General features: G+C 45.2%; 1 protein-coding gene across 1 annotated transcript; it reads left to right on the forward strand.

Annotated features, from left to right (window-relative positions):
* Positions 1 to 935: 935 nt before the first annotated feature.
* On the forward strand, positions 936 to 11,534 carry LOC119298986 (guanosine nucleotide diphosphate dissociation inhibitor 2-like). Its single transcript, XM_037576304.1, has 13 exons — positions 936 to 1,214; positions 1,643 to 1,705; positions 1,882 to 1,965; positions 2,362 to 2,469; positions 2,568 to 2,740; positions 3,167 to 3,278; positions 3,828 to 3,908; positions 4,003 to 4,065; positions 7,402 to 7,503; positions 7,757 to 7,881; positions 7,966 to 8,176; positions 8,279 to 8,353; positions 11,292 to 11,534. Exons 1-13 carry the CDS (start codon positions 1,128 to 1,130, stop codon positions 11,343 to 11,345), a joined length of 1,338 nt encoding a protein of 445 aa, XP_037432201.1. The 5' UTR covers positions 936 to 1,127; the 3' UTR covers positions 11,346 to 11,534.
* The last annotated feature ends 1,067 nt before the right edge of the window (positions 11,535 to 12,601 follow it).

Below are 12,601 nucleotides of genomic sequence, written 5' to 3' on the forward strand. Positions count from 1 at the left end.
TTTTCTGAAAATCTATTATTAGTTTCCTAAAGCAAATTGCATTAATGAGAGAGATCCGTTGATTTGGCTAAGGTAGGAAAGAATCTATTATTTGTTTGCTAAAGCAAATTGCATTAATGGAAAAGATCCGTTGATTTGGCTAAGGTAGGAAAGAATCTATTATTTGTTTCCTAAAGAAAATTGCATTAATGAGAGAGATCCGTTGATTTGGCTAAGGTAGGAAAGAATCTATTATTTGTTTCCTAAAGCAAATTGCATTAATGATCCGTTGATTTGGCTAAGGTAGGAAAGAATCTATTACTTGTTTCCTAAAGCAAATTGCATTAATGAGAGAGATTCGTTGATTTGGCTAAGGTAAGAAAGTTAGATCCGTGATCCTTTGTCATTAGGAAAGTGCTGAAAATAAACCGTACCGGACTACCAACTCCTCCATTAGGGTTTTTTTCGCTGGTTAATTTTCGTAGGTTTTTCTTCGCTGTATTGTCTTGGATGCGATCGGAGGTTAGGCCCTGGAGTGCGTGTGGCGGGTGGGGGCTTCGGTATACGGTTTTTTCGGTTCGTGACGGCTCGGTGTGAGGTGGGACGAGGTACAAAAAAAACCATGGGAGGTGGGACGAAAAAAAACCTGGAAGCGAGACTACCAACTGCTCCATTAGGAGTAGAGATCATACCGTTAAATTCGTATATAAAAGGAGGTTTCAATGATATAATTTTCACACTATACATCTTATGTAGTATTAATTTTGTGAATAGTCAAAGATAGTCTTGAAAAATGGATTGGACCCTATATAGATGGAAGGAGGGAGTAGTAGATCCGTGTTTTTAGATAACCTTGCCTTTTAGTATGGTGGGTTGTTCCCCTCGAAAAAAAGTATGGTGGGTTGTTGCACTTAACTCAGTGTGGTTGGACGAGCGAAACGCATGGCAACGGAAGAGCAAACCTCACCAAACCTGCGGCCCGGAAAGCCCCCTAGACCGATCTTTCTTCCTCGCGTAGGCACGCGCGCGGACTTGTCGTTCCTTCTCCCTGAAGGACTCGAGGCGTCGGAGATCCATCACATCACACCTGTCTGTCTCTTGCCCGCTCACCTCTCGATCGGGACGGAGAAAGATCGACGCCGCGCGCGATGGATGAGGAGTACGACGTGATCGTGCTGGGGACGGGGCTCAAGGAGTGCATCCTCAGCGGCCTCCTCTCCGTCGACCGCCTCAAGGTGAGGCAGTATCATCCTCTTCCCCTGATCTCTTCTCATCTCTGTTGATCGGAGATCTCGCGTCCAGATTCTCAGTTCTTGCATGTCGTTCCGATCCAACTTCGTTTATTCGAACTGGATCCACCCATGCCGCCGATCCGAGAATGACTGGCGCCGTACCTTCCCCTCACAGCAGACATGCGGCGGCAGCACCTCAAGCCATGGGGTGCGCGGGGCCTTGGGTTGTTCTTGCACATTTTCTTTTGAGAATTGGCAATCGTGTAGCGATCCGATAGAATGATCATGTAGCTGTAGTAGCAGGCAAAACTGTATCAGAAAAGGGCTTTACATTGGCTGAGAGAGATCTCGAATTTGCGTTAATTTTAACGAATAATAGACGGTTTTCTGGAAAAATGCTAAAAGAATGCCTTAATTTTGTGTGTCATCAGGTGCTTCACATGGACAGGAATGACTATTATGGTGGAGACTCCACATCGCTCAATCTCAACCAGGTGACAGGTCTTCACTCTCTTTGTTCAGTATAGTTTGTCACGCTTTGTGACCACAGAAATTTTGCTAGAGTTGGCGGTATATTTTAGCAGAGACGGTAAACCAGGAATTACCTACCTGTGTCTTGTGATCCAATGGGATTCTCTGAAACAATTTTCCATTATGCTCTCGTTCACAGCTATGGAAGAGGTTCAAGGGCGACGAGACACCCCCTGCAAGTATAGGAGCCAGCAGAGACTACAATGTAGACATGGTTCCAAAGGTCTGTTCCTATTCCACTCTACGTAGCTCCTTTCGGAAACTCCAGGAACAGTAGGGATGCAACGCGAAGGCCCGCAAAATTGATAAGCCAACACTCTCCCTCCGCTCCAAAATTATTGTCGCGGTTTTAGTTCAATGAAATTTGAACTAAAACCAAGAAAATAATTATGGAACGGCGAACAGTGTGTTTCAGCATGTCTGGTAGAGATATCCAGTATGTACTGGACATCATTTGGCTGGCAATTGCTTGTTGAAACGAAAGATAATACAGTACAGTTCACTTATATCAGTATCAGTAGACAACTTGAATAACAAATATTAATATTGCTCTTTTGAACCAATAAACGATGACTGTGACCTCACCTCCTTACTAACATAACAGTGTCATTTTGGCTAGTTTATGATGGCAAATGGTGCTTTGGTCCGTGTACTCATTCATACTGGTGTTACCAAGTATTTATCCTTTAAAGCTGTGGATGGAAGCTACGTTTTCAACAAGGGAAAGGTTCAGTGCTCTTTCTTATGCACGCACACTCCATCATATATATAATCAAGACATTGCCATCTAAAACATTTCTTCTATACCCACTATCTTGTTCCCAGATCCACAAAGTTCCCTCAACTGATATGGAAGCTCTCAAGTCTCCATTAATGGGATTGTTTGAGAAGCGAAGAGCAGGGAAATTCTTCCTTTATGTTCAAGATTACAAGGAAAATGACCCAAGTACTCACAAGGGGCTGGACCTTACAAAGATGACCAGTAAACAACTTATCTCGTGTGTACCTATCTTTACTGCTGCCATTTATATTTTCTTTTTAATTGAATAAAAGTATAGTAGATGGTATGACTCGATTGTTGCCTTGGTTATCAATGCCATAGGAAAAAACATCCCTGAAAACATCATGTTTTGAAAATAAATTTTGTTTCAAGTTCTGATATCTTCTATATTTTATTATTAGGTCATTTTTTTTTCTGCAGATCTCTATGTAGAGAGGGATAAAATTAGGACAACTTTGTTTAGAACTTATAAATTGACACATTATTGTTCGCATATCATAATCTAATTTCCGTTGCCCATGTTTAAAGGTACTGTTCTGATATTCTATTCATAACCATTTTATATGTTTTTGGAATCTCAAGTGCTAGCCGTTGATTATGATTCAATTTAACGTGATTCATCTGTTGCAATTTCGTGTTTCAGAAAATACGGTTTGGATGATAATACAATAGACTTCATTGGTCACGCGGTCGCTCTTCATAAGGACGATATTTATCTTTCAGAACCTGCAATTGAAATTGTGAAGCGGATGAAGGCAAGTTTTTCTGACAGCAAAAGCATTCATTGATATCTTAGATACCTTCTAAAATTAATATCAATATCAGATACAAACCTCATAATTTTCGTGTATTTTAACTGCTGATGAGAACTTTTAAACCAGCTTAGCTGGAAATTGGCCCTGATAGTATAACGAGCTTCCAAATTCCTGCCCAGATAAGTGAACACTTTAGTGTGTACTCCCTCCGCTCCATAATTCTTGTCGTGGTTTTAGTTGAACTAAAACCACAACAAGAATTATGGGACATATAGATAGTACAAACTTGAAAGAATGCCAAACTGGGATGCCTACATGCAAGGAATCACCATGCTAGTCACGTAGTCGTAGGGAATCACCACTATGGAACATATGTCAGTCACCTAAGTCACGTCTAGCCTAACAATAATTTTGAGAACTCTAGACTTGATGTTAGTACAAAATACTCCATGTTAATGCTTCATTGTATATATTAGTTCATGGTGTTAGGTCATCTCTTTGTTTCTCACAGTATATTAATTGTTACCTAAACTTACTTTATCTTTGCAGCTTTATGCAGAATCAGTGGCTCGTTTTCAAGGAGGCTCGCCATATATTTATCCTCTTTATGGTTTAGGGGAGCTGCCACAGGTCAATGCTTTTATTTACTCTCTTTTCTTGTCTGATTCCAGCAATTATATATGTCCGATGTATTTGATTTTGTAATTTCTTTTGTTTGCTACAGGGGTTCGCACGGCTTAGTGCTGTATATGGTGGGACATACATGTTGAATAAGCCAGAGTGCAAGGTACAAAAATATGTTAGAAAAGTAGCATTTCACATATTATTTCTCTGGTGATTTGGGCATGGTGATGGTTACACCAAATGTTGCATGAATATGGTACAACATAAAACTAAATTTTAGGGTTTTAAGGTGCACAACACAGGAATAATGATGTTTATTATAGCTTCAGAATGGAAATGTTGTAACCGACCACATGGCACTGTCAAGGGTGTAAGATAACATCTTGTTGGTAGAACCAAACAAAGTTCTAGTCCGTTCAAGCACTTATACAGTACTCCCTCTGCCTCAAATTAATTGAAGTTCTAGCTTTGTCCTAAGTCAAACCTATGTAGTGCCAAAGTAGAACATACAAAACGAGGCCGTCGAGCTTGGAGGGGTCCGGGCATAGCCCCCGAATACGCACTGGACCCTCCCTCGGCATACACCACTCACTGATAGCCACCATCTTACCCACTGATTCCGAGATTGGCAGCCAGCAAGGTCTCCTGCCTACACCCTGCCATCGTTGAGCTCCCTTGTAGTGGGTGACACTAAGTAGGCAGCTCCGTCCGCCCCTCTTGGACTGGGGGAAGAGGGCAATATACACCTTGATGAGGGGAGAATTTTGAACTTTGGGAGAGGGCGGTGTGGAGGTGATAGGGGCTCCGGCTCCATGGCCACCTCAGGCGTCACCTCGATAGTCGGGCTATTTTCCCCATTCGCCCATGTGTCCACGCCGCCGTCCTGGCACCCAGGACACACCCCTTTTCTGGTGGGATGACGTTGCTAAGGACGAGGACACAGTTGGGTCAGACATGTAGATCCATGCATCCCTCACTCCGATGACGCTCGACAACTTCCTTGCAATGGTCAAGAAGGTTCCTAGGCACAAGTCATGCCGACACTCCAACCAATCGCCGTACCCCAGTCCTAACCTCGACTCGTCATGCTTGGGATCCTCTCTAGCCAAAATGTCACATCTTCGCTTCCACCCCTCCTGTGGGGTGCGAGAGGGTCGCCGATGTCTGCGGTGGTGCCGACGGGCCTTGTCTACTTCCTGTGTCGCTCAGGGCTCCTCTGCCCACCGGACAGTGCACGCCCCACCAGGCTGGTACACCCGTGTGTGGCGCTGCCGCCGCCATTGCAGATGTCTGTGAGGGACGCGGTGCACATCGGGGCTACCCTTGGCCATCTTGGGTCAACTGTGGCATGCGTAGCAGGTCAGCCCATATCGGACTAGCGCACCTAGGACGTCTCGTCCTTCCGGCTGTTGGCACGTGTAGTTCGTTGATCCAGCCCTCCCTAGGCCCTTCTCCATTTGTACGTCGCCGCCATGATGGTTCGGGAGGCCGACGACATAGGATTTCGGCCAAAGCGCTCGCTTGATGGCGCAGACCCTTCTCGCTCGCCCGCCCGCCCCTTCAAGTGGACCTCCCCTTGGCTTGGATGGTGGCCATATGGGTGAATATGACAGGCACCTTGCCCCGCTGGGTGGAGACGACCGCTGGCCGCCTACCACTTGCCATTGCGCCATGCTCCTTCGACCTCGCTCTTCCCCGTCCTACCTATAACCAGCCTGCATGGCCGGACCTTGCCCCCTCTCCCCGGAGCTTGCCATTGTGCAATGCTCCATCGACCTCACTCCTCCCCGTCCTACCTATAACTAGCATGTGTGGCCGGACCTTACTCCCCTCTCCCCGGATCCCCAGGCATGCTTCATTGGGAAGGCGAGCTCACCCAACATGAGGGTGTGTCTCCGGTCATGAGCAGGGCTCCCTTGCTCGGGAGGGAAGCAATTTTGAGCGCTCAAACAAAGCGGTGGCTCCCTTTTGGTCCCGAAGACTGGACCGGTCGGGATGAGTTCCACTCGTGCCATGTGGCGCGTTCGCCTCAGGAGGTTCATTGGGGTTCCATTGACCAACATGCTTCCTGTAGCGATGCCCTTGACTGGCAACGGGGGTAACCCGCGGTCTCCTGGTACTCCGCCGCATGCCGGCCCGTATGCGCCATCCAAGAAGTCGGGCGGTGGTTTGGGGGAAGCCCACAAGTTGTCCTGCCTACACCCCCGCCACCGGTGAGCTCCCTTGTGGCAAGTGGCACAGAGCAGGTGACTCCAGTCCGCTCCTCTTGCTTGGGAGGCGCAGTTGTGCTTGAATCGCGACATTGCGGGCCGCAGTGCTCCACGGTCTAGGAGTTTCTAGGCTATGGGGTGGATGGCGGGTTTTATTACTTCGACATTGTGTCGGAGGTGATACCCCTCGTATGCACCTGGCTGCTATCTCGGTGGTGCCGGACTAGTAGGACCCACCCCCGTCAGTGGAGGTCACTGCCGACGTCATCAGGGCCGAGCTCTGCGACTACATTACAGACACCTTTGCAAGACCTCCCCGTCGGTGTTCACCATGGCCTTCCCCTTAACAAGACCAAGGTCACTGTTAGCTCCTCCACTGTTGATCTCGAGGCGACCTCCTCCCTCTTCCAAGTGTGGATCTTCACCCGTGAGATTCCAGAGGAGGCCAAGCAGGACCAAGTCATGTCCCCCATTGTTCACTAGAGCGGTATTTTTCTTCTCTGCTTCTTGGTGCAATCACATGTTGTGTTTCTTTCCTGGACACCTTTCCTCTGCTTCCATGCACAACAAGCAGCAAGCACCCTTTTTCTTCTAGTATACAGCAAGCAGCTCCACACCTATCCACCCAAACAGGCAGCACATCAACAAACAGCCGGACATCCTCCTTCTATTGATGCCACTAGCGCCATTGGTGGAGGCAGAAATTTTGTTTTGGGTGTACATTTTTTAAAGCTAGTGTTTTAACTAATTAAGTATAGGATTAATTTAGATCATGAGCTCTTCTTCACCAAATAATGGGTGTACATCTGTATACCCATGTCCTTAACCCGCTCCGCACATGACTAGGGCACTCACAGCTCGCAGCACCTGCCTGAGCTTCCGTTCCTTTGCTACAGCAGCGGCCAACTGCTCTGCTGTCATCGCCCCCGGGCGTCGGCTCCAAACCACCACCAGCTAGGGTCCGTCCATCATTATTACCAGTGCTCTGGTGCCATGAAGAGCGCATGGAATTCTCTTGATTCTATTTTCTTCAATTGCTAGTTACAGATATGAATACATATGTACACTAGAATGGGCTTTTGGGCCACACACTCATACAGCCCAACACCGATTAAGATGAATTTCTGTAACAATCAACCATTGCACGGAAAAGTAGATTTTTTTTCTACGTGAATTTGTGTAAACTTCAAGCAAAGCATTGAAGCACCACAATGAATATTTATGTCGTATGTTCACTCATGTCATTTCAATCGTAAATATGTAACTGGTCAAACAATATGTATTTTCAGGTCGAATTTGATGATGAAGGGAAAGTTCGTGGAGTTACATCTGAAGGCGAGACAGCAAAAGGCAAGAAAGTTGTTTGTGATCCGTCTTACGTACCTGAGAAGGTAAAAGCCACTCGTCTTCATTATTTGAACAAACAGATATGGAGTATTGTCCCGAAGATAATCTCCAATGTCACTAACATTATGCTATACTTTCCGTCATACTGTTTCAACAACGGTACAAATTATTTATGACAGAAATTTTATACCAATCAAAGTCACTGTGCATAAACATGTACAGTAAAGTTAAACAAAGGAAACATGGGGCATATGAAGAAATTTTGAAACTGATGAGAATTATCTGCTCTAATAACAGGTTAAAAAGGTTGGAAAGGTTTTTCGTGCAATTGCTATCATGAGCCACCCGATCCCAAATACTGCTGAATCTCACTCAGTACAGATCATAATACCACAAAAGCAACTTGGCCGCAGATCAGACATGCAAGTATTCCATGCATTATTGCCCTTTTTATCTATTATTACTTCGTCATGTCGCCTAACTTTTATTTTTTGAATCATCACCAGGTATGTTTTCTGCTGTTCCTACTCTCACAATGTTGCGTCGAAGGGAAAATTCATAGCGTTTGTGTCAGCACAAGCAGAGAGTGACAATCCAGAGGCAGAACTGAAGCCAGGAATCGATCTTCTTGGGCCAGTTGACGAGTTGTTTTTCGACACATACGACAGATATGAACCTACTAATGACCCTTCTTCGGACAATTGTTTTATATCAACGGTAAGTTATAGATGAAGTAACAATGTTCTGGTTTTCAATATTTAGCAAATGAAAAGGCATCTTCAAGAATATTTCAATCTATCTCAATTTAATTTTGTTCAGAGTTATGATGCCACAACACACTTTGAGTCTACCGTGATGGATGTTCTTTCGCTGTATACAAAGATCACCGGAAAGGTACATTTTTAAATGGAAACCTTGACGCAATTTCTGCATTAGAGCAGCGTATGAAATTGTATTACTCCAATCCAAATTAATTGGCGCGCACCTAGTACAACTTTACTAAAAAGTTGTACCAAGTGTGCGTCAATTAATTTGGATTGAAGGGAGTACTAAATTTTTTTTATCGCATTACATAAAAATAATATCACTGTATTATATTAAAAAAATGTGTTTTGTCTAAACTTCTATCATGATTCCTTGCTGTGCTATACAAATCTAAGGTTTCTTTTGCACTACATTTCTTAGGAGCAAGTTCTTTGTTTTAGCGGTCGTAGGAACTAGTTTTTTTTAGGGCAGGTCATAGGAACTAGTAATTGCTACTTTTGGGGAGAGGGCTCAAGTAGGCCTAAACAGCCCTAAATGATTTCCACTACTACTACTAAGGGCTCATTTGATTTGGAAGACCCAATCCGCAACATTTGGTCCAATTGGAGGCAGACTATAAGGGGTTTTGATTGGTCCAATCCACATCATTTACCGGGGAAGATTTTTATGTGTCGGTAACTCGGTGGAAAATTCCTCATCTTTGGCTCTCGAGCCGTGACCCATCAATTTTACATTCCAGTCGAATCTGCTTTGCCTCCCTCTTTTTTGCTGGCACCGTTGATGTCTACACGTGCAATGTCTTCCTGGAGCGGATGAATTGCAGAAAACGTCGACATTAAAGAACCACAGTTCTACAGTTTTATGCCAAAAGACACTAATTCCGAGCTTTTTTTTTTTGCAAAAAACACTAGTTCTTGGTTTTGGCCCATTTGATGATGATTATGACAGATGGAGCCCACAAAAGCTGACGTGGCATAACTATTCACGGGCTAGACGTCGTTACATGTCCTTTTTGCCAAAATCTCCTACCTAAAACAAACTCTACAAAACAGCACCCCTCACCCCCTGCACGCTTGCAGGCCCGCTCCAACACTGACCCCGCCGCCGGCAGGCGCCCATGCACTCACGCCGCTGGCCCTTCCTCCCCGAGCCATTGTTGTCGTGTCCAGAGCCGGATCCAGCCACATCAGGCCTCCAACACTCCGACCGGCACTGGATCCGCTGAACGCACCGGCCAGCTCCCGTGGCAGTTGTTGCTTCAACTCCGGCGAACAAGCTGCTGTTCCGGGCGGCGGGGCGACATGGCAACCCGCGCCAATGTGCCACCAGACTCCTCCTCCACTCCTTCCTCTCCCATCTCTCTTCTTCCCTCCCTGAGCTCCCTCTCTTCTTCCACGTGTGCCGCCGCCATGGACACCCCCGAGATCCAGGAGCAGGCGCCGCCAACCCAGCCCCCTTCACACCTACAGCACCCGCCGAGGAGGGCACTGCCGGTCCACCAGCGAGCGAGAGGCAACGGAGTGATGCATGCAGGGCCTCGGCGGCCATGGCGACCTGCAACACTGCCTTGACATGCGGCCGGCCTCGCAGAGGGCGCCACCTCAAGGCCGAGCGCCGAGGTCGGGGTGTGCGCCTCGCTGTGAGGGGTCGTCCCTCAGAGCCTCTGCCGCCCTTGCTCGGCGTCCGTGACAGCGCCTTGAGGATGCCCTTGGGCTGCGGCGACCGGCGACGAGACCCATTGTCGGCGTGCTGCTGCTCTTGGCTGCTGGAGTGGATTGCTTTTTTGCTCTTTGATTGAAGGGTGTCCCTATAAAACCACAGGGCCCCTTTTGTAAATCTAGAAAATCCATATGCTTAACCCTGTCCTCATGAACAGTTATGCCACATCACCTTTTGTGGGCTTCATCTGTCGTAATTGTCATCAAATAGCCCAAAACCGATAACTAGTGTTTTTTGCAAAAAAAACTCATAATTTGTGTTTTTTTGCACAAAATGTAGAATTGTGGTTCCTGCAACCCTAGCCTTCAATGTGATGTTTTCTGCAATTCACTCTCCTGGAGCATATTATCTGTCGGCGGCTACCAGCGGCATCAGCCTATGTTCCAGGGGAAGGCTCCTCCTCTGGTGTCTTCCCCGACTGTTTTTCCATGATGTCATGTCCAGATCGGGGTGGTTAGTAAGATTCCGGAGGATGTGAGGAAAGTTTCTTTGGATCAGCTCCAACGCAGGAGACTCCGGCGAGCTTGGTCATGGCGACGGTGAACTGCACCATCAGGTTGGAGATGCCCACGCTTCGCCAATTGTTGAGGACAAGCTGTCCCAGCTGGTGGTCGTCTTCTCTCTTTTGTGCGAAATGATGACATGGAATGGGTCTTTGACGTGGTTTTCTCCCCCCGGGTTCTTGAGTGACCATCCGAAAAAAGAAAAGGAAAATGGTTCTTGAGTGACCAAAACAATTTTCACCCTTGGTTTGTTTGTCCTGCGTGTTATTTCCCTCACAACCAAATGAGCCTAAGTGGTGCAAAAATCAGACATACCAGAATCACAACAATGAGGAATCTTATCTTATATATACCTTAGTAGTTGATCCCCACTACTTCTATTTATCTTAACATGCATGTATGCCACCTTGCCAAACATGCCACATCATCAAAGACTCACCTCAACATGCATGGAATTTTTGTCCAGTATTAGTTGATCTAGACTGCTTATATTTATCTATACATGCAAGCATCCCACATCACCTCACATGCTACATCATCACTGGGGCACCATAACATGCATGGAACAAGTTCTTCATTATATTATGCTTCTTATATTTAATAAGTATTTTTCAGTTATACAATAATCAGATACAATTAGTCCATATGTTATTAATCAAAATTCGTTTATTTATTAAAACAAAATCTCATCAAAATATATTGCAACCGATCCCACAGCAGTGGGCGGGTATAATCTAGTTTAGGAAACAATTTAGTGCTAGGTAGGGTAACCTTACATTTGTTTATCTCGTTCTTGATATTATATCTATACTTGCTTATTCTAATTAATATGCCATTTTTATCAGACGGTTGATCTCAGTGTGGATCTAAGCGCTGCAAGTGCCCCCGAAGATGATTGACAATTCTAGGGCAGCTATACCTTGCAATTTGGAAACGATTTATGCTTTGTTTTGCAGTTCATTGTAGGTCCACCTTTGCCCTCGTTATTTTGAAATGTGATAGCTGAGCTATAGTCAGATAAAGTTGTATGATGTATATTCTAATTTCCTAAATTTTCTATTGGGAGGTCGATAGTATGTTTAGGCTTCGAAGACAGCTTCGCCTCGGCCGCTACTTTTACCTTAAATTCTGATGAGACACAACAAGACAATAGATGATATTTTTTTGTTTGTTGATTTCAATTTGTCATCTCCTTTGTCTTTTTTTCTAGGAAACCAAAGCTTGCTCCTTGCTGCACTGCTAGATAAAGATTTACCTGTACAACCGTAAGAAGCAATCAAGCACTCAACACAAGACGACTACAAACATCCTCTAGATAAACGTTATAACTGGTGTCACTAAAAAATTCAACTATATGCAATCCACACAAACAAACACTATGCAACCACCACCGAAGAGATAATCCAATTTTTTAACTTCTAAAATAAGGTGAAGTTTTTTTTTGAGGAATATCACGCTTTATTGATCAAGTATAATCAAGAGAGAGTGTCTCCCGGATACAATCCAGGGTTACATGAAAAATAGAGTCACTAGAGGACTCACAAGATCTAGCTAGAATATGTGCCGCACTTTGTGATGAGCTAATGTTCAGGTCAGTGTTCACCGCGTCCTCCCATACCACGCCCACCCAAGCGCAGCCACTGACATGGGCCCCGAGAAGAGAGCACACAAGCCGTCAGGCTAGTCATAATGGGAGTAACTTAACTATTGGAGCTCGATAACGTCCGAACGTCAGATTCTGGGGCATATGGAACGACCACTTCTTTCGCTAGGAGGGATCCCTCCCCACAAATGAAAACATTTGATGGGAAACATTCCCAGCCCGAACTGGGCTACCTGGCCCGAGCAACAACATTAGTTGCATGTTGATCTGATTAAATTAGTGGGGCATGCATCGTGGCATGGTGAGTTGGCATAGTTACATGTTAAGATAAATGAGTTAGTGTGAATCAATTATTTGTGGACCTACTTGATGATGTGGATATGTTGCATGTAAAGATAAATAAGATGGTGGAGATAAATCTTTCAGTTATATAGGATTTGTTTTTTGATGCAACTTCATTTGGATTTATGTGAATATAAGTCTAGTGGAAATGCTACAAAATCATTCTAGACGTGAGTATCCAGATCACACTATTGTCGACCATCTCTTGCG

Source organism: Triticum dicoccoides, chromosome 5A, assembly GCF_002162155.2.
Source record: "Triticum dicoccoides isolate Atlit2015 ecotype Zavitan chromosome 5A, WEW_v2.0, whole genome shotgun sequence".
NCBI lineage: Eukaryota > Viridiplantae > Streptophyta > Magnoliopsida > Poales > Poaceae > Triticum > Triticum dicoccoides.